Below are 24,001 nucleotides of genomic sequence, written 5' to 3'. Positions count from 1 at the left end.
CTTTTGTCTTTATAGTAATGGGACAGTAGACAGTTCCTATTGGAGAGACAGCATCTTACCCAGGGGCCCATGCTGGGCTCTCCAGCTGCTCCAGCCAACAAATGGGTAATGAGGTCTCCATAGTTGCCCCCTCCGAAGAAACCAGCTTCTGACCTAATCATGAGGAGTTTGCAGGGTTACACAGAAACTCAACTTCCTTTCAGGAAATTTACAGAGAAGTGGGTCCCCTGAAGTCATTTCTCATCTTAACCAATTATTTTTTCCTGTTTCACAGGGTTTTGCTTTTGGATTCCCTCTGTTTCCTGCTCCCTCCCAGGCAGAGTAAACTCAGCCCTGTCTGTCCTTGGGAAAGCCTGGATACTATCATTCAGGCATCTAAACACAGCCAGGAGTCTGTCACCCCTGCCAGGGGATCTGCGCTCACCTTCTTTCCGAGGAATCTAAGGGTACACACTGGGCACTGGGGGAGGAGTGGACCCTGCCACTTCTCCAATTCTCTTCCCCTTCTTCTGGCCCAAGGGCTTGGAGGAGGTGTGCACAGCCCCTGTGTTCTTTCAATATGCTCCTTGGTGAGTCCAGTGAACTGGGAAAAGGTGGAGAGGGTCTCAGGTAGAAGTGTAATCTTATGATTCAGAGTTGGAATCAAACTCGAGTTCTGCTATTTCCTAGCAAGGCATTTTTGTTCCCTGGGCCTCAGTCTTCTGGTCTGCACAATGGGGGCAATACCAGTTGTTGAGAATCAAACGTTTCAAGTGCTCCATGTGTATGGAAGCAGATGTCACTGCCCTGTCCCTCTACCTTTATCACTCTACCTCAGTTTAACTCTGGATGTCTGAAGCTCCAGGTCCCACCAATCCCGAGACACAAGTGAAATGTCCTGTGGGGTTATCTGGGAGCTGACAGTCCCTGCCGGCCTCCCCAAATCGATGGTCACTTCTTCCCTGATTGGCGCGCAGGCAGAGGCCAGCGTGAGCCGAGACTGGACGGCCCCGCCTGGTGCACAGTGTTAGGATGTGTGCCTTTTCTCCCAACTCTTTCAGAGGAAACTTTCTCGCCTGGATCCTTTCGGGTGTGGTGGCCACAGGCTTGACTCCGTGTACCTGTTCGAATCTGGGGCCTCCCTGTGCACCCCCACCTCCTCCCATATCCCTCTCCAAACCCCACTTCACGCCACTCATCTTCCCACCACCCCACACAGTCCAGGGATCCAAGTGCGGTCCATAGGGGATGCTTGCATACAAGACAGACCGCGCTGGAGGCCCGTGACCCCGCCCCCGCGCTGCCATAGGTGCTACAGAGAGATGAGCGGGCCTGTCCCCACCAAGTGGAGGACCCAAAGAAAGGACGGACTCGCGGGGGTGGGGCCGCGGCCCCTCCCTGGCCTTCTCCAAACCGGGTCTTTCCCTAACTCTTCTTTAGGTCACGCTCAACCACGCTCGATCACGTCAGCCTCGGGTCCCTGCCCTGCAATTGGCCCATCCAGGCCACTCGACTCCGCCTCATGCGCTGCGATTGGTCAGCGTGCGGGACCCCGCCCCATTTTCCTGGAAAGTTCTTGGAAATCTGTCAAAGGTGTTTCCTTTCGAGGCCCACGGTCCCAGGAGCCGGAGCGGACGCCCCCGCCCGCGTCTCTCCGCGGTCTGGTTGCACAGCCGGCGGTTCTAGGAAGTCGTCGCTTCCGGGAAGGGCTGGGACACAAAGGACAAAAGATTAGGCGGCTCGCCCCGCCTCGCCCTTCGGTCCCGCCCCACGCGCCCTCCCGGCCGGCCGGCGCCGCCGCCTCTCAGTTCCTGACCGCCGTCTGTGCGACCCGGTTGCCTGTCCTGCACTGGCTCCCTTCAGCCGCCGCCGTCCGGCCGAGCCCCAGCTCCCGAGCTGCCGCTGCTGCTGCCGGGACATGGTCCTCTGCGTTCAGGGGTAAGCGCGGCTGTCCGCCCCAGCCCAGCCTCCACGCCCGGAACACGGGCCTCGTGCTAGCCACCGGGTGTCCAGAGGGTTTGACGGGTTGGAGATGACCGAGTGCGGAGGGACATCGGGAGTGACAACAGGGAATGGTGGCAACACCGTCACCACCTCTGCGCTCACTGTGGGTAGGAAAACTGGGGGTCGGCTGGTCACGGGAGGAACAGAAGGTGAGCTAAGCCTGGGTCCTGGCTGGAGCAGGGAGACGCCAAAGGCAGCGCGTCCTCCAAAACGTGGCTCACCTGCCCAGACCCCGGTCTGGGAAAGAGCGCTCTACTCTGGTCAGCCGGTGCTGGGTCTACTGGTGACCTTGAGCCAGCCCCTGCTTCTCTTCCATCATCCCCTCTCCCACCCTGGGCTAGCAATTAGGCTCTCCTTGAAAACCAGCCCGAGATCCTTGCCTCCTCTCAGGCTGGCAACTGTGGACCAGCAGCCCTTTACAGAGTCCGGTCCTGCCTGGGGCACCCCAACAATTGCCTCATCCAGTCTGGGATCCTGCCTCTCTTCTCCAAGTTTCCCAGACTTGCGGGGTGTGGGGGCGGAGGGGTGCTGATAAAGCAGAGGCTTGGCCTCAGCTAAGCATTCTTGGCACATTCCTTCTACCCAGAGCTCAGCCTCCCCTTCAACCAAGGGATCTAACACTTTCCAGACTGACCTAACAGGAGCTCAGAAAGCCCCGGGGAGAGCTGGGTGGCCCAAGGACTGCTGTTATCAGAACTGGGTGGTACCAAGTGAGGAAGGTAGGGCAAGGCTGAAGTGCCCCTTGCCCTTGCTCTGAGCCGTCCTGTTTCCAGACTGGAGACTTGGAGGTACCAGGAAGACGACTCCTATACTTCTCCCAATCGTCTCCAGCATCTGCCTTCCTCCTCTCCGAATTCTGGGACTCCTGAACACCTCACCACCCCTCCACTGCCTTCATCTTCAGACACCTCCAATTCTTGGGTTCTACACTCTCTTTCACTTTGCTCTAGCTGAACCTCAGGGCCAGTATTGTGTGTCAGTGAGCACGATTTTAAGACCTACACACACACAGCCACAGACTAGCTGGTGCCCTCCTAGGATAGGGACAGGGGTTCCCAGCTGTAGGTTGGGGCTGCCAGTTTTGCTGAGGGGTCTCCCCTCAGGGCTGAGTTTGCCCCCACTGGCATGTGTCCCTAGGCAGGACTCACAGGCTAGACTTCACAGCAGGCACACACACGTACAGGTCACCCACACCTGGATTGCACCAGCTACCACCCCCACCGTGGACGATACAGCGACGACACACCCTTCCCCAGATACGGTCACTCACGAGAAGTTTGTGGAAACCAACACAGCCGTTCATGCACCCAGACACCATATCAGCCTTAGAGGTGTCCACACCCACATGTGCCCTACTAAGTCGTCTAGACATGGCCACCCCCACAGGCTCCAGCCTGACTGGCTAGCTGCCTACCATGCTGGAAGATTCCTAGGCCTGAGCTGAGCTCTGAGGCCCAGCAGGCAGAGCACCAGCCAGTTCCTTGGAACTCGGCCTCTGGCTAGCTGAGTGGGATCCCAGAGCCCCCACAGTGCAGCCAGAGTGGGTGTGGAAGAGTAGTAGGCAGGCAGCGGTGTGCCAAGGTCTTGTGGCCCCTTCAGTTCATGAGTGGTCATTGGCCCTGATTTGTTAAGTTTTCTATGGGTCACCCCTAAGCTTTACTGTCGGCTCCGGCTCCTGCTGCCAGCTCCTGTGCCCACCTCTTCCTGCCTCGTGAGCAGTACCAGGCACTGTACACAGGCTGTCATCTCTGCCTGGAGTGCCTTCCCTCCTATGCCTTCCTTTGGCCTGGAAGACTTGGTTCAGAAGCTGGGAGACCCTGACTTTCCCATGACACCCTTTGTTTTTATGACTGGGTATAAGTTCTCCTTGAGGATTGGGCCAATGATTTCTTTATCTTGGTGCCCTGAGGCCCAGCAGGGGACCAGAACCAGATGTATTTTGTGAGGAGTGAGGGATGACCAGTTGTCCCTTCCTTGGAAACGAAGGCCATGCCCTTCACTCCAGGAAGCCCGGGACCATCACGCTGGGTGGGCACCCCCTAGAGAGAAGCTACTGCTCACATTGAGGTCAGTTCAGCAACCCAACTCTAGCCAACTGAGAATATGACAAAGCCCTCATTATCTGGGCTGGTAGGACCCCTCACTGGGAGTGAGGAAACAGCCCTAGTGAAGAGCAAGGTTTGCGTAAGATCATAGAGCCTAGTGGGGCTGGCCTGCCAGGGTGAGATCTGGAATGTGAGATGAGTTCCCTGCCCAGCTCCTGTGCCCATAAATGTGGCAGGAGCTCATATTTATGGGAGGTGGGACTTGCCAGTGTCTTTAGAGGCCACTGTCCTCCTGAGACCCTCAGCTGGGAGGTGCAGAGAGCAGGATGGGAGGCTGACCTGTTTAAGCCCTGCCCCGTGTGGGCCTAGTTCCCTCCAGTAGATACTCCTGTCCACGGGGAGGTAGCACATGGCCTCAGGCCTCCCACCATAATCTCAGGCCTCTCTGGAGGACCCCACGCAGGCCCATGCCATGGCTCAGCCAGGACCAATGCCATGTAATCAGCCCACCTCAGCCAGGAGGGCACCAATATGAGGTTTCTGTGTACTGGATCCTTTCAGTGTGGGGGGGACACCAACTGGCCACTGTGAGCTAGAAATGCCTATGGGGAATGATCTGTGGTTTTGGTTGGTGCAAAATAGAGATTACTTAATGTTTAATGAATGCAGGAGGGTGGAGAAGTCTCTTTCAAAAGAGAACCCACATGTGAGGGAAGCTGCCAAGGGGACTTTTGTGAAGACAAGTGGGAGCTGGGGTACTGGACTCATTGAGCCTATGGGTGGGCAGAGGGGAAGCTGAGGCTCATAGTAAGAAAGACTGGCCAGAGGTCACGTAGCCAGTCTGGGACGTAGGGGATCTCTAGAAATGGGGAGAACACGGGGCCTCCACTCACTGCCAATCCACTCCCTTCTAGACCTTGTCCTTTGCTGCCTGTGGAGCAGATCGGGCAGCGGCCCCTGTGGGCCCAGCCCCTGGAGCTGCCTGAGCCAGCTATGCAGCCTTTACCTGCCGGGGCCTTCCTGGAGGAGGTGACAGAGGAGACCCCGGCCCAGCCAGAGAGTGAGCCCAAGGTGCTGGACCCAGAGGAGGATCTGCTGTGCATAGCCAAGACCTTCTCCTACCTTAGGGAATCTGGTGAGTCTGAGGAAGGGGGCAGGCGTTGTCCTACGAAGTCTGAAGGGAGAAGCTTAGTCCTGCCTGTTAAATCTGATTTGAGAGTCATGGCCCTGCCCAGGAGAGTCTGATGAGGGGGTTAGGGAGGTACAGTCCTCCCCAGGGAAGCAAGAAGGGGGAGGCAGAGCCCTGGGTTGGTACCCCCCAGCTAATTTCCACTGTGACCCTCTCTTGCCCCCATCTCCACTTGCTTAGGCTGGTACTGGGGTTCCATTACGGCCAGCGAGGCCCGGCAACACCTGCAGAAGATGCCAGAGGGTACGTTCCTCGTACGGGACAGCACTCACCCCAGCTACCTGTTCACACTGTCAGTCAAAACCACCCGAGGTCCCACCAACGTGCGCATTGAGTATGCCGACTCCAGCTTCCGCCTGGACTCCAGCTGCCTGTCCAGACCGCGCATCCTGGCCTTCCCAGATGTGGTCAGTCTCGTGCAGCACTACGTGGCCTCCTGTGCTGCTGATGCCCGGAACGACAGCCCTGACCCTGTCCCCACTCCAGCCCTCTCTAGCCCTAAGGAAGAGGTGCCTAGAGACCCAGCGCTGCCCGCCCCTGTGGCCACTGCTGTGCACCTAAGACTGGTGCAGCCCTTTGTGCGCAGGAACAGTGCCCGCAGCCTACAGCACCTCTGCCGCCTGGTCATCAACCGTCTGGTGGCCGACGTGGACTGCCTGCCACTGCCCCGGCGCATGGCCGACTACCTCCGACAGTACCCCTTCCAGCTCTGACGCAGCCAGGCCTCCTTCCCTGCCTCACCCAGCCATCCCCTGGAGGGGGCAATGGCCCCAGCTGGACTTGGGCCCTCACTGTTTCTCCTCCAGTCATCCTGCTGCCCATGTTACCTGGACCAGGAAGAGTCAGGAAGACCAAAGCTGGGCACGAAGGGTAGGGGCAAGTGTCACACAACTAGGAGGTCGCACCCGCAGCTACTATGTGGCTCCATTGTGGTGAGCCATGTGTCAGAAGAGAGGGAGACAGGCAGGCCCTCATCTCACCCTGTGGGCTGGACCCAGGCCACCACTCGCCTGCTATGGCCTCCTGAACTATGCAGACTTTGCCGGCCCTGGCTTCTCCGTTCCCAGGGTGGGGCGGGCCTCCTCCTTCCAGCCGCCCTTCTCAGGGAGGATGGCGGCCAGAGGACTTGAGGTTGACAGTGACAGTGCCTTGGTGGGGAGGCAGGCCAGGCTGGGCACTGCACAGTTACACAGTATTTATTTATTTATTCTCCTTGGTTGGTCTCAGGGCGAGCCAACCCCACCTCTCTGCCCTGAGCCCTGCGTGCTACAGAGACCCCACCTCTGATCCAGCTTCTCTAGTTCTTCCCTGTGGAGAGCCCCATCCTGAGACGGGTTGCTGGACCCAAGGCAGTTGTGGATATCCTGGAGCTGACACCCCCAACCTGTGAATGTGTCCACCCTCTTCTGCCCCCAGCCCTGTCTGGAAAGGGTGATTGAATGGACAAGAAAATGGAGCCACAGTGTGGGCACCCAGCAAAACCTGGCACTCATCCCGTGGCAGGGCAGAGCCCTGTCTGCACAGAGCTGGTCTCGCTAGGGCACAATCCTGCATGAGTACATGTGCCAGGTCGGGAAGGGCATGCCAATTCAAGGGCTGCCGCTCCACTCTGCTGGGTCTGCTTCCTGCCCACGGAGGTTCCTGCCATGAGACAGGGAAAGAAATACATATCTGATAAGATTTTATAAAATAATTATTATAACCAAAAAAATCAGTTTGGTAGTTTTATTTCTTCCACCGATTTTCTTATAATGACAATAAAATTGTACCTTTCATTTGTGGAGCCCTGAGTGGGTCCTCTTTTGAGTTCTGTACACAATTTGTCCCCTTTGACTCATTATCATTTTATTATCACTTTACATCTGGGGCAGCCGAGGCCCAGGGACCTGATGTGGCTTTCCAGGCCGTGCCAGAGGACCCACTGAAGAGTGGGGGGGACAGGGAACAGCTTTTAACCTCTCATCCCCCTTTGTTCCCCTTGGAAGATGGGAGGCAGGAGGTGAAAGCCAACTGGACTGCCTGCAGGGACACTGCCAGGCCACTGCCAGGTGGGGAGGTAGTGGCAGGAGAGCACCAGACCTGAGAGATGTATAAACAGTAGGAGTCGATTAAAGATTAAAAGTGGAGAACTGTAGGGGAGTGGGTGCTGTGGACCACCCCTGGGGGCAGCATCTTCTGAGATGAGGCCAACAGTCAGAGAAGCCAGGGTCATTCGTCCCCGGGAGACGGTACAGGGAGTGCCAAGGTACCAGGGTGTGACTAGGAAGCTCGTATACCCGACCCCGCGGAGGCCCGGGTAGAGGTCATTCTGTGCAGGGGGCAGAACAGTTGAGTTGGGGGTGGTAGCCAGTAAGCTGGCAGGGTCTGGCCTGAGGTGGGGGCTGGTGGGGTCGGGGGACTCTCTCCTCTCACTCAGGGTCCCGCAAACCAGAAGTGGATGAAAGAGCAATTAAAATGAAAACTCCCCTGTCTGATGGTCTGACTTAGGAACACTTCTGCACCTGGAATATGTCCTGAAATTTCCTGCACTTTTACTTGAATACCTCACAGAAAAACACCTCTGAGCCTCGTTCATAGCCTTCTAACCCTTACTTTAGAAATAGTTCTAACCTTCCTGTTAGCCTTTAGACAATTAGAAGTTGCAGATTAGAAGAGGCCAACGCTGGCAGATTGAGAGCAGGAAGTTGTGAGGAGTGACACGTTGATGACAAGGAGGATACAGGAAAGAACAAAACGCGAGAACTACGGAGGCCCAGGACTTTGGGAGCTGCTATTGGGTGAGAGTGAGTAGGAGGTGGGTGAGAACCGGCTTTACTGGGAGTGGTGCCCAGACCCAGCTGTCCAGCCCGGTGCCTTCTTTGTTGCTGGCTCTGGGGCCTGGCGGCACGCCCCCTCCAGGTCACAACAGCTCTGCCAGGGATGTGTGCAGCTCCTCATTGCTTCAGCCTGGATGTTAGCCCCTTTGTGACTCCCAGAATGCCTGAGGTGACCCCTCTGTCTACTCCACCCCCAGATGTGAGTCACCCAGTGGGCGGGTAGACAACATGGAAGGGCCAAACTCAGGCTGTTCCCCTCCTAGTGCTGGGGTCTGGACAGAAGCTTCTTTGGCCAGAGGAAGCCCACAAACTTCACTGTGCACAAAGGGGAGACGTCTCAGGGTGCCCACGGGGTGCTGGCAATGGACAAGGGTTTTGCACCTCCTGTAGTGCTCACCACAACCCTGGGAGGAGGTCTAAATATTACCTATACTCCACAGATAAGGAAACTGAGGCCCAGAGGGGCAAGGGACTGGTGGAAGAAGTGAGGCACAGAGTAGAGCTAGCCCTGAGGGGTCCCAAATGCCCACCTGCCCTTGGACTGCTACATGAAATGGCGAGGACAGACAGCTGGGGTGGCAGCTTTCAGGCAAATCGCTCTTGGATGTCGGTTTTGTCCCCGAGTCCCTGCCTGCTATGGTCTCTAGAGCCAATGGCCTGGCCAGCACGGTCCTATCCTCCTCATCCTTGCCTCAACTCAAGCCAGGGTCTCTCTCTTGCCTGGGGAGGGCTGCCAGCTTCTTCTAACCCACGGCATTTTTCTGCTTCAATCTTATTTTCATGTTTCCGCGTTAGGGAAATGAGTGATGTCTGCCAAGAAGAGAAACAGAGGACAGCGTGTCATTGAGTCCCAGACCCAAGACAGAGACCCAGTCTGACAGGATGCTGCAGTCCTCTGGTCAGTGCGATCAGCCCTGGGTGGTCCTGGGCTGGTAAGAGGGGCGCACTGTGCCGGCACTGGCCAGGGAGACAGAGGAGCCTTCCGGTGGGTGCGCAGCCCTGCACAACATACAAATAAGAACTGTGATCACCCTTTATCAATGAAGTCCTTTCCCAGCTCACATGCTCCTCAGGTACCGACTGGGCCAGACTCTCCCTAGGCCCTGAGGGCCCAGCAGGCAAGAAGATCAACACGATGCCCATCTTTGGGGGGCCCATGCGCTGGTGGGCAAGAGACAACAAACAAGTGAACAAATGCGGGCTTGGGGCAAGTTTTAAGAGTAAATAAAGCAAAACAGAGGATGGAGCAGAGAGTGGCTTTCAGTGTGGGGTCATTGCTACAGAGAAGAGGGTCAGGGAAAGCTCTGGAACAGGTGGCACTGAGCCTGGACACCCAAGCAAAGAGCAGGAGCTGGCCATGGCCACAACTTACGGCAAGAACATTCCAGGTGGCAGGAACCACCAGAGCCAATGGCCCTGAGACAGGAACAAACCTGGTCTGATAGGAACTAAGAGTCTGGGATGGCTACCCAGGGCAGAGGGGGCACATGGGGTGGTGGAGCTCCTCTTCAGAGTTTAGCAGGGAAATGCTCTGATCTGATGCTCGTTTCTAAGGGGTGGACCTGTGAGCTGGGTGAGGAGGGCCCCACAGGGCCTGGGGGCAGGAGGCCAGAGGAGACTGAGAGTTCTGGGATATGGCAGGTGGGGTGAGGTGAGAGGAGGAGGAGGCCAGGGCTGCACCTTGGTGATCCTGGGCGGGGTTCGTGCTCCATTGAGCTCTCACCGGAGACTTGCACACCTGCAGAGGTTGTCCCCATTTGCGGCTGAAGAGGTAAGGCTAAGAGAGTGGTGGTGGCTTTTTCAGGGTCACACAGCTTGTGAGGGGCAAAGCCAGGGTTCAAGCTCTGACTCCAGAGCTTGTTTGTGTACCCACTGCCGTGCTTTGCCTCCCAGGGGCTAGCAAGCTAAAGCCCTGGCACCCACAAGGTGCTGAGGGCATGCAAAAGGGGCGGGGTGATTCAGGAGGGCTTTCTGGAGGATGGGGCAGGGGCTGAGGCTGGACCCTGAAGGATTCTGCTAGGCCATGAGGAGGTGGGTTTGGAGATTGGCCTCCCTGGATTCACAACACCCCTCCAGAATGTCTTTGGGGACAGAGATTCCACTGGGTCATCCAGGTTTCTCTTGTCAGTGAGAGGTCTTGCTGGGACGCTCCGTCCATGATCACTGAGTGTCATGACACCCCCTGGGTCACCGGGGCCCCTGCACCTGGGTCTGGCCTTTCAGCTGCCAACTGAGCAAATCTTGCTAGGCCAAGGGTGAACACAGGTCTGAATGGGGCTGGGGGCGCGGCCAGGCTGGCCCCACTGTCAGAGGGGAACCATCTGACCCTGCACAGCCACCCACAGAGCAGTGGAGGGGCAAGGGGCCTGAAATAGGCCTGAAGGAAGGCAGGAGGATTCCGGGGACCTCCCAGAGGCCCTCTTCCCCCAGGAGAAGTGGAGCTTATGCAGGCCTGGACAGCCCTTTCCCACCAACCTGTTAAACCAGTTTCAATATAAAGCAGGTTCAAGCTTTGCCAGAAATTCAGTTGTTTCTCATGGTGAATGTGTCCTCCCCATCCCTCACTGCAAGGTGTGGGGCCCCATCTCCAGCTCAGACCGGCGGCACAGCCAGCTGCCCAAGGGGTCAGTCACTCTCGGGCAGCAGGCTTGGGCTCCCATGTCCAAGATTTGAGACAGAGGAGGCCCCTGGAGGTTTCATCCTCCTGGCACAGCCCCACACCCTGGTTTTACTCCAACCTCCCCTCAAGTCTGGACTGGGGACTGTGCATGCACTTGGTTCTGGGGACTTTCCCTCAATCTCACTGAACTCAGATGATTTCCCGGTTGTGAAACAGGGAGAGTGACAGCACTTCTCTCAGAGGGGACTTGGGGGTCCAGGGGAATTGGGAATTTTTGAGGTTATATTAAGGAGAGACTGAGAAAGTTCAACCCAGCAGTTGCTGCAGCTGTCATTGTAACTACTTGTCCATTTGTTTTAAGGCCATTGGCGAGGTGGGCTGCGCAGGTGTTGATGTCCCCTGAGGTCCCCGTGGGCTGGAACTCCCTGGGCCTCCAAACAGCTCGGAACCCCATCAGCTCTGCAAGCCCAGCCCTCCACCTTCAGGTGTCATTTGCCATCCATGACCTTGGATTCTAGTCCTGGTGAACACACCCTCTGGTTTGATCTCAGTGTGGGCCGGAGTGGAGACGAGTCCAGCTCAACCTTCTAGCACCTTCCTTCCTAGCTCCAGTAGAGATTAGGCCATCTGCTGCCCTTGCCCCAGACCTAGGGGTGGGTCTCCCTCAGGCCTGTCACTTGCCCAGCCCTCAGCGGTCCGTGAGTTACAGGTGAAGGAGGTGAGCTGGGCAGGTGCCTCTGGGTTTGTTCCATTTCAAAGATGCACGTCTGAGACCCCGAGAGGCCGAGTAGCTTGTCCATAGTCACCAGGGAGGAAGTGAGCATATGGGGTTTGAATGCCAGGCCAGAAGCCATTTCCCCCTCCCCTAGAACTGGAGTCTCCTGCCTGCTGGCTGGCAGTGTGAACAGCCTGGTTTACAGCCACCCAGACTCCTAGTGTCCAGACCTGGACTCTTCACTGCCCCTAGACACACCTCCACCTTCTCCCATCTTGGACACAACCCCCACATTCACTCCTGGCCTGTTGATCTCCAAGTCTATTCCCCTTGGTCCCTCCCGAGCTGCCCCCTGCTTCTCCCATGGCCCAGGTTTAGCCTTTCTATTGCTCGCTCACCTGACTGGACCATCCTGGTGCCTCCTCATCAGTCTTACCAGCATCTCCAGAGTAAGGTACTTACAAACCCAACCTTGCCCTGCTTCCCCCACTTAGTGGTGTTCACGGGCTTCTCCCATATCTCGCTCATGCTTTACCCCAGGCTCCAAGCTCTGGCTTTTCAGACTGCCAGGCCATTCCATCCTGCTTCCTCTAAACAGTCCATCATGTTGTGTCATTTATCCTGGAATGTCCTTCTTCCTCAGTCCTACCAGGGCAAACTCTTACTCATCCTTCAAACCCCAACTCAAATGTTCCTTTTCTAAGAAGCCTGCCCTAACTTCCCCAGCCTTTATTCATGTCTGCTTTAGGTATCCCACTGCATCCCGGGGCGTTTCCCTGGAGCCTGAGTTTTTTCAGATCTCTCCAACCTGGGGAGGAAAACACATACTTTCCAAAAACAGCCATTCTTTGGCTTCTTGTGAAATCTCTCTCTCTCTCTCTCTCTCTCTCTCTCTCTCTCTCTCTCTCTCTCTCTCTCTCTCTCTGTCTCTCTCACACACACACACACACACACGCACACTTCCCATAAAAGTTCCCTGGAGATGTCTTTGAAGAGGCAAATCAGCCAAATGGGAAGAATGGAGGCAGGGTTCAAAGCTCAGCCCCTCTGAAATTGCTCGGGGACTTCAGGCAAATAGTTTAACCTCAGTTTCCTCCTCTGTCTAACAGAGATAGTAGTACAGCCCATGCCACAGGGTGTTTGGTAAGTGTGGAAAGTGGTGGCTCTGGCTGTGGGGAATACAGAGTGAGTGCAAGCTGTTGCTCATCTATGAGTAGGAGGAGACACAGCAGGCTCAGAGCAGGAGGAGGCTTGTGGTGTGGTCAAAGCTTTACGCTCAATGGAAAGACAGTTGCTTCCATGACCCACGCCTGGTTCAGCACAAGAGGTAGCCTCTGAGGGCTGAGGGAACTTGGGACTGCCACGACTCCTCCAGGCAGTCCTCTACGACTGTTCTACCACACAGTCCCCACTAGTGAGACCCCACACTCCAGTGGAGTGGCTGGAGCTAGAGTGGTACCCAGCAAATGCCTCCTGTGTTCCAGCGACTTTCCACTTACCGGCACCAGTGAGCCACACTGGGCCTTTCCTGTCACCAGAGCTCGGCTTCTCCTCTATCAGAGGTGGGATTGCACTCAAAATCTGGGTTGGGCCAAAGCTTTGTTCTTAAAAGTGCCTATCTGGCCCTCAGTCTCCTCCCAAGAAGCATTTCACTGCTCCCCACCCCCACCAGCCCCATTTCGGAGGAGCTGACATCTATGTGTGTGTGTGAGTGTGTGTGTGTGTTGACCTTTGCACTTGGCAAACATTCCTTTGTTTTTCTCAGCTCCTTTGGGTGGATGGCCATGGTAGGAGGAGCTGTAAGGAGAGCAGGTTCTCAGGAAACCTTTTCTCCAAATCCCCAGAGACACAAAGCCCAAGGAGACACTGGAAAGCACAGGCTTATCCAGGAGGAGGTGGGTTACGGAGCAGTCAGAGGAGCGTGGGTAAGAGAGAAGGGGGGCCTCCTAGCAGAGAGCACGCTTAACCCTTCCTGAGTGCCTGTAGGGGCTGGCCCTGGCCATCCTTGCCAGGTCAGGGTTGTCAGCCTGGCATCCAGGAGGCAGGCTGAGCGTAGGCAGCAAAGGTGTGTGACCTGGGCAGGTCGCTTTATCTCCCTGAGCCCTATATGTCTCAAAATAGACCGAAGTCCTGGCTTTGCTGTCGGAGGTGCTCAGGCTGGTCTCTGCAGCCCTCGACCTCTTCACTCAGAGCCAGTGGGTGCCTGATTGGGGGCTGTAGGCAGTATCACCCCCACTCATCACCTTGACAATCACCCCCTTTCTCCTTCAGGTCTCAGTGGGTAAACTGGGGCGTGCTAGGCTCCAGGAGATCCCTGGGCCTCGTAGAGGGCAAAGAAGGCGTGGTGTGGGCACCCACCCCCACCCTGGGTGAGGTGTTTTCGCTAGAAATGCAGCAGCTGTGGCTGGAGGCCTCTTCCCAGGAAGAAAGAGCAGAGCGCCTCTTCCAAGAACTCTGAGGAGGCAGGGGCGGGGGAAGCGGGGGAGTTAATTTTAAACCAAACAGCCTTCAACGCTTCTCAGGAACTGGTTGCTCAATGTGATCTGGCAGGTCCCAGGCGGGTGGGCAGGCCTGGTGCCAGCTCCGAGGTGGTGCTGGTGGAGGACATGGCCCAGAGGGGGAGGCCCAGTGACCTTGAGGGAAATTGGGCCCTGTCCTTGCTCACGAATCAGAGCTTGTCACTTCTGACGCCCACCAACCTGACCCAACTTCCTCTGTCCTAACCAGGCAATGTGAAATTATTACAGGATTAATAATACAAGTGTCATATCCTCCCAAGGGCCCCAAGGCTGACTGTCCCATTCTTCCTTCCCTGCTCAGAACCTGCCACTCCTGTCCCCTGGCCTGTCCTACTGAAGGTTATGTGATGAAGTCCTCCTCTGAGGCCACAGTAAGGCCTGTGCTGTAGCCTATGGGATGGGACCCTGGGGTGTCAGGCTAATGGGGGGGGTACTGGAGGGGGCAGTGCAGTGCAGCAAGCTGGCAGAAGTTCTGAGCCCAGGAGTGAGCCTCCTGTGTGTGCAGGGAAGCTGAGCTGAACTCTGGCCTGACCTCATAGCTGACTGGGAGCCAAGCGCCTTCACACACACTGACCTCCTGTCCCCCACCCCGGTGTGGCCACCCCCTCCCAGCTGACAGCCTGGGCACACCTCCCAATGTCCGGTCCCTAAAGAGGACCTCCCAGGAGACCCCCTCCTCTACTACCTTGACCAGCTGCCCAGTGCGACCCTAGTAGCCCGGGCAGGGTGAGGCCTATGTTCTAGGAAAGAATCCTGAGCAAATGCTGCCAGGAGCTAAAGTTCTTGGAACCAGCACTGCAGTGAGAGGGGATACTTCCTGGAACTTGCTGGCCACTCCAGGGAGAGAGGCTCAGAGGACAGGCAGTGACCTAGGTGAGGGGGAGGGGATGCCAAGACCTCAACTTGAATCCTTGCTTCCAGGAAGCCCTCCCTGACTGCAAGTGTCTCCTTAGATTCCCTCATCTCGGCAGTGAGTCTGTTGGGCCCCTCTAAGAGCTCTGCCAGCAAAGGTCCAGGTCTGGCATGGTCACTGCAGTACCCAGTGTCCAGCTCAGGGATAGGCACAGAGTGGACAGCCAGAAACGGGGGGTAGCTGACTGGAAGTCAAGAAGGAGCATGTGTGACTGGGGAGGGGCCCTGTGCAGATGTGAATGAATGGGTGAAAGTGAGATGGTAGGCTCCAGTGTGTTGCCCAGGCCAGTAAGCAGCCAGGGATAGGAAGGGCTAAGGGAGGGTAGGAGGAAGGGCAGTGGTTCAGCAGTGCCAGTCCCCCTTGCTGGTGGACAGGCAGCCTTTGGCCAGATTCCTGTCACTCCTTCAGGCCAGTCTTTTCCGACAGAGCCTTTCCTCTGATCCCTGTCCCACAGCTGGGTCACAGGCCCCAGCGTCAGCGTCAGGCTACCTAGAGTAGTCCCAGCACCAGTGCCCAGCTGTGCAGCCCTGAGCATGCCTTTGGCCTGTTGAGGCCTCAGTTTCCCTCCCTGGAGAGTGGAGAGAAGTTGCAGAGCCCCCAGGAAGGCTGTGAGGGTTGTGACCCAGGTCTGGGACTGGGTTGGGGCCCAATTACACTTTGAAAGAGTGGCCATGAATGTTCCCATCACAGGTCCCCAGAGTTGGCACCGTCAGAGCCGGGGCCTTGAAACCCAGCTGAGGATCAGCATAGAGGGGAAGTAAGGGGCTCCCCTTTTAGCTGGGTGGCCTTGCGGCAGCCATTTGACCACTCAAGACCTGTTTGCCTTCGGAAGAATGGAGCACCCTTTCTAGCCAAGGCTGGACAGAGGTGTGGGCAGGGACTTGCCTCTCCCGTCCTCCTCTCAGGTCCCTCCTTGGTTCTCACAGCTCCAGGCCCTCCCCACCCATCCGCAATGTGTCACAGGAAGGGAGCCCCCAGCCCATCTTCCAGGGGCCAGTTGAGAAGGTCTGGGACAATGCCCAGGTGGGAGCTGTGAAGCGGGGCTGTGACAGAGAGGTCCTTTGACCCTTGCAGGAGGATGGTGGGGCACCCTAGGGACATAGTTCATTAGTGCTCTTGTGCTTTGGAGTACTGCTTTCTCTGGGGCCACTGGAAGCAGCTGGCAGTGGGTGGGAGACCCTGGTACCTGCACCAGGTCAGGAGCCTGCTGTGATATGGGAGAACCGGACTTGGGACCCACCCAACCTGAGTGGGCAAAGCTGGGTGGCATCTACCAGATTTGCAGGGGACGCTGGTACTCTGCTGCTATAGGTGGTTTCAGAGCCAGGCAACCTGTGTGACTTAAGCCAGTCACGAATGCTCTCTGAGCCCCACTCTGTAGAGTGGGGACGATGTTATCACTCACCTTCTGGAATCGTGGTAAGCAGTAAATGTATACATTTGGGGATTTCTCCTTCTCCTTACAATCTCCTACCTAGTCCCACCCCTGCAGCCTCATCATGACCGAAAGTCCATGTAGATGCGAGCCCCAGCAGCACTCTTTCTCTGGCCCTTATTGAAACAAGAAGTACCTGTAGACACTTCTGCTTTTCTCATTGGAGCACAGGCCCTGATGTTTGCAGTGCTCCGGGCAAAAGGACAACTGGAAGCCCTCATCACAGAATCTAAATATTTAAAAATCATAAATCAAGCTACAAACTGCTAATAAAATATGTTCTATCCTCCTACTCAACAAATAAACTTTCATAATAATAAAAAAACTGTAAATCTGTGATTTTTATATGTCTGAAAGTCATATAAAAATATATCAGAAAATCAAGTACCAAAGATGACTGAATTTAATAATTATTGCTCATGCCCAGGTGTTCAGTGACATTAGGTAAGAAAATAAAGATATGTCTAATTCATAAGTTATTATATATTTATTCTGTAACATGTACTGTTCTTACTTTTATTCCAGTAAAGCTATTGATTATGTGGTTATAATCAAGATTGTCACATAATTACTGTTCTACTGCCAGTAATGATTTAAAAGATTAAAACAAAATATTATATTCAAAGAGCACAAAATATAAATTAAATTATATTTAAAAATAATAGTATTTAAAGTATTAAAATATACTTCAAGGAGTTATTTTTATACTCATCAAAATTAATAAAATTAAAAGGCAAAATATAAACTATAAGTTATAATGAACTAATGTCAAAATTTAAATTAAAAAGATTTCAAACTAAAATTTTATTTAACTTTTTAAATTTTTATTAACAAATATTTTTATAGAAATAAACCTCAATTCACAGTCAACTCCTCTGGGAACTCTGAGGTACGTTCACAACATCCCTGCATGATGTACCTGGGGCCTGAATGGTGTCATCATGAGTGGGTATTTGGGTTTGTTTCATGCTGTACCAACCCTGAGTGTCAAATCCCCAGTGATGATGATGCCCATTTATTATGAATTGATTGTTTGTGTGTTTGTGATACATTCTAAATAATAAGCGACCAGGCATATTAGAAGAGAGTGGTGACAGACCAGGCACAATTTCTAATAAATGGTATTGGAACAATTTGGGGGGGGGGGAAAGTCCAATGTCTACCTCACAGAGGCAACCACCATTGATTCTAGATAGAGTAACTATTAAAACATGACAAGTGAAATCCTATGAGTCCTTTACAGTACCTCTCTAGGAGTCACAACAGTATCGGTTCTAGGCGAGGAGAACTTTCTTCCTTCACGTGGCTGCCCTGCATATTTGCAGGACAGGTCTGGAGAAAGGAGAGTCACATCAGAATTCCATTAATGCCCACTTAGCATCATCTCCCCATTTCGGGGCATTTCCCCCAGAAGTAGGCTCTGGGACATGGATCCAAACACAAATAGCTCATGGGAGGTGATGCCAAAAAGCACCAGTAGGACATTGAGAGAATTCTCCATGGTTCTCTCTCATTTCTGTGCACTTACCAATAGCACTGACTGCCTTTTGCAGATGATCCTTTCAAGGGTGATCATTATAGCAAACAATCTTAGAAGATAGACCGTGTGTCTCACTCCAGGGAAAAAGGCAGATTTGTTTATTGTCCAATATAATAAAGATAACAGCTCCCTCTGGGGCAAAGGTTGGGCAGGTTTGCTTGTAGCCTATCATAAAACATTTGGGTTCCTTTAGCTCAGGGTTCCTCTCCTGTAATGTAACCCTCTGCATGTGCAAGCATCATCTGGCTCTTATTGGGTCACCCTGTGAGAACAGGAAAGTGGTACAGGAAAGTGCAGATCCTCTGTCTACTGCTGGTACTGTGAGTCCTTTAGCTAAAGTACTGTGAGTAATAAACTGCTCTTGGTTTCTGAACCAGGAGTCTGTGTCTTCTGCCAGCATCCTTGGGAATACAGTAGGCTCACTTGTTAGCTTGCAAATCTCAGAGCCTCCCTAGTTCCTGACATAGAGGAGAGGGGAAGTGAGACAGGGAAGGAAAGGAAGCCAAAGTAGGTGTGTTAATGAGTGGGCTCCCTCCGTGGGCAACTGAGGCTCAGGCCTCAGTTGAGAGATGGTATGGAGCACACCTAAGGATTGTCCCACCCAAGGGGTGAGGAAGCTGGGCTGTGTATCCACCAACCCCCACCCTTCACTGGCTTAAGGATGCTTGGGGGTGATCACCCTGGCACTTTTGGTCACTTTCCGAACTAGCATCTGCAGCAGAGAAAGTCTCAGGCTGAGCATTGCAACTGCTCTGTGGGAACTTGAGTGCAACAACACGTGGGCTGCTTGGACCCCACCAGACTGTGGGCTCTGTGTGAACAGGGCCTTATCTGAACACTGACCATCCCCAGTTCCTGGTACAATGCCAAGCAGAGCGTGATCGCATGCACACCACATGGCCCAGGGATAAGGGCCTGTTTACTCGCCTCTATCCTCCACTACGCCATGAGCTTCTTATGGGCGTGTCTGTGTCAACTTTTTCTTCATACTCTAGTACCCAGGGGCAGACCTGGCAATCAGCAAATACTCACGGAAGGGTTGTCGCATGAATGATGCAAATAAACAAGCATCTAAAATAAACGAAGAAAACTCTAAGTCAGCCAAGCGTAGACTGAGCTATCTTTAACTAAAGAAAGGCTATCTATCCAAAATCAGCAGCATGTGCTTCAGATAGGGAGGCACGAGAGGCATCCTACATACATGAGAAACAAGGTACAAATGCTGTAGCCATCACTATTTTTCAATATTATATTGAAGGTCTTAGCCAAGCTGTAGGCAAGGAAAATAAAGAAGAACTTCATACATTAGAAAAGAAAAGACACATTTGTCATTATTTTCAGCGACAAAATGTTAGTACAGAAATTCTAAAAGAAGCAACGAATAACAGACCTAAGAGAAAACAAGAAAGTGGCCAGTTATAAGATAAACCACATAAATTAACAGCTTGCCCAGGCACTAGTGAGAAGCACTGAGGCCATCTCCCTATTTAATCAATAACAACAAACACTGTAGAATACCAGAGGAAGATAAGCAGCAGAGCTAGCTTTTCATTAGGGGGCACAAGCCAGTGCAGCTAGGGGAGGAGGAAACGAGGCCTGGGCAACTGCAAGCCACCTGCCTCCTGCTGTGAGTTTTACCCTCCTGGACCCCAGAATCCACCAAACCTTCTCCAGCTCCCCGAGCCAGGTGCGCTGGTCCAGGCAAGGTCCTGATGCCCACCCCCTGCCCCTTGAGCTGGCCCCTCTGCGTTAAGGACTGCACACCAGTTGGCTGTTCCAAAGGGTGGGTTGGCTGAGACCATTGCCCGAGACATGGCAAAGCCACAGCTACCGCCCTGGACAGTCAGGGGTAGGAGAGTGAGGGCACAGCCAGTATAGCGATGGGCTCAGAGCCTCGAGAGGCAAAGGCAGTCTCTCTGACCCATCCTGAGACCAAATGGGAGGGAAGCGCTCTGCAAAGGAGCAGAGCTCTATCTGGGGCCATTTGGTGAGAAAGCCTCACCCAACAAACCTGAGGGCTCTCTCCACTTTGTCCAGCCCCATTCTTGACCCCACCAAACACAGGTACAGGCCCAGTACACAGTTAAGGGGTGCTCAGCGTGTGGAGGAACAAACAAAACCTAGAATGGTAAACCCTGAGGGGTCAATCTTACTAGAGTGCAGTGTCCTGGGCCTCTGACCTTGGAGGGTGCACAGGGCCTTGCTGGAGGGTTGGGGGCAGGTCACGGTGATGATGGCAGAGAGGCCATTTCCTCTCCCAGCTCCAGGGCCCACCCCAGTGGCAAAGTCTGAAGGTCTGGGCTGGCCTGGGCGTGGCTCCCATGGTCTCAGCCTCAAAGGAACCTCCACCCCCAGCCGAGGGTTCTAGGGGTCAATTTTATGTTTAGTAGATGGATGAACAATGGACAGGAGTAAGGGGGACACGCCCCATTGCTGAGGACCAAGCCTAAGGCCCCAACCACTCGTCAGGGGCCTGTCAGCATGAATCCATGTCCAAGCCCACGAGTTCCTCAAGGACAGGGCCCCACTGAAACCATCCCACCTCCCTGGGCCTGGCTCATAGTTGGTGCTCAGTGCTTGTGGGTGAACGATGGGCCTGGGGATAGGAGGGGAGACAGGACAGAGGACCTCAGTCACCCTTTCCCTAAGCTTGGGAGGTAGCCTCAGCTCTCAGCAACGCAGGACCCTCACAGAGGACATTGACAGGAAAAGAGGACTTGCTCCAGATCCAGCGTCCTCACACGACCTTGAATTCCACCCTACCCTGGTGGCCCCAAGAGGAGGCTGAGGTGCTGAGCTCTTGGCTGTGACTCAGCGGAAGGAAGACAGGAAGGGGGGGTGATGGTGCTGGGGCCCTAGGGTTTTGCTTCTCATTTCTCTCTTTCCAAAGCACAACAAGTTCCCAGAAATGAAGGTACTTAGAACTACAGAAAGCCCAGGCTTTCAGGGGCACCGGGTTCCCCAGTCCTCCCACCCCTGGGGCATCACCACAGGGCCCAGGGAAGCCCCTAGTCCTTTTCCCCTGCTTGGGAACTTCTTCCCTGCCCCAGAACCAAGGATTGAGTACCTGGAAGGTCCACACCAGAGCCAGGAGAGGTCATGGATTCTTGAGACTTTCCAGGAGCATGTGGCCCAGACTCACTTGCTGGGATACTCCTCTAGGTGAGGGGAAGCCCTGGGAACCTCCACGACATGTAGAGGCGAAGCACTCAGGGCGGGCTTCCTGGGAGAGGCAGAGGCTGCCTACGCCAAGAACCTGAGGGTCGGCACTCTCAGGCGCCCTACATGAGTTCCTTCTCCTTCCCTTTCCTCCTCCCCTCCCTTCTTTTCCCTTCCTCTTCCCTTCCTTTCTCTTCTCTTTCCTCCCTCCTTTCTTTTCCTTTCTATTTCCTTCTCTCTTTTTCTTTCATATTGGTAACTATTGAAAAAAAGGCAAACTGAAATTGAAAGACTACAAGTTGGTCTTCAGACACACTGCCACCATTTGTAACCACTTATCTGTGACAGTCAGGTGTCTTGTTTGACCAAGATGAAACCCTGAAAAAAATTAGACACCAAGATGACATGACTGCAGGTCCCATCCCAGCTTGTGTTCACTGCTGTTCTCCTTGATGGACTTATGCTAAGAAAGTGTTGAGAATTTGAACTTATAAAGTGCATTTATGTTTAAGATGTTACTTTTATCTTTTTTTAAACACACATTGAAGTTCTGTAGGAAACTTGGTTTGAAAGAACGAACTTCACAGCTCTAGGGGGCTAGGCAGAACAAGGAAGAGACAGAGGATCTCTGTGCAGGCAGAGAGCAGGGAGCTATGGTTAGTTCTTGAGCTGTGGAAAGTTTTCAGGAAGGGATTTAGGCATGTCCACCTGGCACTTCCTCCCAGGACCTCCCAGGCTCTTTGTGACACACGAAACAGCAAGGCAGGCTTCATAGCCCCTTATGCTGAGATGGGACTCACTCTCCTCACGGACTTGCCAGCTGAGAACCAGAGTCTGGGTGTCTGTCAGTCCCACCCCACATCCGGAGTACATCAGAGTCTCCTTTCGGTAGCAGCCACTTTCACTGACCTCCCCCCCACACACACACACAGGGCTCCTCTGCTGTGGTGTGTGAAAGTTTGGCACCCAAGGGCAGCTGGGAGGGGAGCAAGCTCACTTAAGGTCTGGTGCTTTCTGATTTGACAATTTCCGGTTTGCCCTGGAAGCCCATTATCTGCTCTGGGGTTACCCCACCTGGGTGTTGGGGACCTCTGGGAATTGAGGCCCGAGACTACAGTCAGCCTCTGTGGCCTGCTCACCTCCTTTCCAGCTGGGAAGTCAGAGAACTGGGTGCAAACCCCAGCATGGCCACTTCCTGATTATGTGATGTTGGGCAGGTTAAGCCTCAGTCTCCTCATCTGTCTAGAGGGCCAAGGAAGGCATCCCTGACATGCAGACAGAAGGATTTACGCAAAGGGCGTGACACTTGGCACTAGCTTACACATGGTGATGCCAGTTACTGTTGTTGACCGCGCTCAGGCCTGGGACAGTGGCCTTCCCAACTCCATTTCCAGGGCTGCCTTTGGGCCATGTCCCTACACAGTTGCATTTGGGTCTCTGGACAGCCCTGACCGTTGCCCCTGACACTGCCTCTCAAGCTCACTGAGTGTCCCCAGGCTCCCTAGGTTCCAGTCAATTCCAGCCTGACCACGCCTCACTCGACATCCAACCCCTCAGCAATGGTTGTGAGTCTCTTCTGTTCCAAATGCCTGATGCCACTGCTAGAGCCCCTAGCCGCCTACAGACCTGGGCAGTTGCAGCCTCCTGCCCCAGTACTCTCTTCCTGGCAGCCAGAGAAAACATCCTCAATGCCTACCTGACCCTGTAACTCACCTCCAAACTTACCCTGTCTTAGGCCTTGGGAGCACCCTCCCCAACCTGGTGGTCACCCTGGGCTGCAGTCAGCATCCTCACCTTGTAGGCCGTGGTACCCAGAAATGCATTTGGAGCTCATCCAAGGGCACCCACCACCATCACCAGCTCGCCCCTACACATCCCTGCCCACAAGCCTTCAGGCTGCCAGGCTTTTGCCCGGACTGTCCCACTACCTGCTATATCCTGTCCTAATCTCTTCAATCCTGGTGTGACGACCAAGGCCTCAGGCCCTGGGTCACTCAGCCTTCGCTGGAACCCCAGCTCAGCCAGCATACAAGCAAGTTCCTTAGGCTTTTTCAATTTGTTTCCTCATCTGTAAGATGGGAGGGTTCACGGCCTCTGCCTACAGACGATCGTGAAAGTTGAGTAAGATAATCCCAGAAGCACTTGGTTCAGGATGTGCCATTCAGGCTCCGTATTTTACAGGCTGTTCTACCTGGTGTCCTCTCCCCAGAGCCTGGCACATAGTAGGGCTTGGGACACTGAGGCCCTTGGCCTACACCGCACACACCTCGGAGAAGGGCCATCAGGGTAGCCACTGGGCTTCTGGAAAGCTCTCTGGGGACAGCCCTGGCAACACCTGCTCCTGCTCCAAGGATCCATAAAGCCAGGGGGCATCCCAAGACCTAGTTATGCTGACCTCAGTGTCTCTGACAGTTAAATGGGCACTGATGGCAGCCTCACCCTCCCTTCTAGTCCAGCTGTGCAACCTGTTCCATGACTGCACCTTGCTGAGCCTCAGTTTCCTCATCGTGGAGATGACTGAAAACCCAGTCTGTAGGGTTGTGTGAGAATTAAAATTAATAAATGCAAAGCAGCTGCTTGGGGCCCAGGAGTGCAAGGATGTGGAGGAGGAAGGCCCAGGGGGCTGCCTGTATACTTCACTCAGCTGCAAGGCCCAAGGGCAAGCAAGGCCCAGGCAGCTCTGCTCACCCGCATGGCTCAGCCTCACACTGACTTCCAGGAGGGACTTGGCTGCCTCTCCCAGCAGGCAGGACCGCTCCTGGAAAGCAAGACAGGGTGGGCGTCTGCAGTAGATTACGCGCTGGCGGCTGGGAGCCAGAGATGAGACCTGAGTCCCAGCCCCAGACCTGCCCGCTGAGCCTCAATTTTCTCAGCTGTAGCACAGGGATCTTTTTGGGTGCTTCAAGCCCCCACGATCTGCTCCCTGTGCTCAGAACAGTGGGAGATCTGACCTCCCCACTCCCCCAGAGGCATGGCCCAGGAGAGGGCTACAGACCCAGTACAGCACAGCGCAATCAGGTGACCCCTATTCTGACAGTATCTGGGAGAGACCGCAGCTCCTGGAAAG

The 24,001-nt window shown here is 54.4% G+C and overlaps 2 protein-coding genes across 2 annotated transcripts in view; one reads left to right on the top strand and one right to left on the bottom strand.

The window, feature by feature from the left end:
- The first annotated feature begins 1,584 nt into the window (after positions 1–1,584).
- CISH (cytokine inducible SH2 containing protein) lies at positions 1,585–6,999 on the top strand. The gene is made up of 3 exons (XM_081072817.1): positions 1,585–1,917; positions 4,943–5,163; positions 5,398–6,999. Exons 1-3 carry the CDS (start codon positions 1,898–1,900, stop codon positions 5,928–5,930), a joined length of 774 nt encoding a protein of 257 aa, XP_080928943.1. The 5' UTR covers positions 1,585–1,897; the 3' UTR covers positions 5,931–6,999.
- Positions 7,000–18,740: 11,741 nt separating this feature from the next.
- The window catches only part of HEMK1 (HemK methyltransferase 1, mitochondrial release factors N(5)-glutamine), a 22,230-nt gene continuing 16,969 nt past the window's right edge, over positions 18,741–24,001 (bottom strand). Inside the window, exon 12 of the mRNA XM_081071769.1 lies at positions 18,741–18,846. Within this exon, the coding sequence (XP_080927895.1) occupies positions 18,804–18,846 (43 nt within the window). The 3' untranslated portion in view covers positions 18,741–18,803. The remainder of the gene's footprint in view (positions 18,847–24,001) is intronic.

Source organism: Rhinolophus hipposideros (assembly GCF_964194185.1).
Source record: "Rhinolophus hipposideros genome assembly, chromosome: 14".
Taxonomy (NCBI): domain Eukaryota; kingdom Metazoa; phylum Chordata; class Mammalia; order Chiroptera; family Rhinolophidae; genus Rhinolophus; species Rhinolophus hipposideros.
This window is presented reverse-complemented; position numbering and strand designations above follow the sequence as displayed.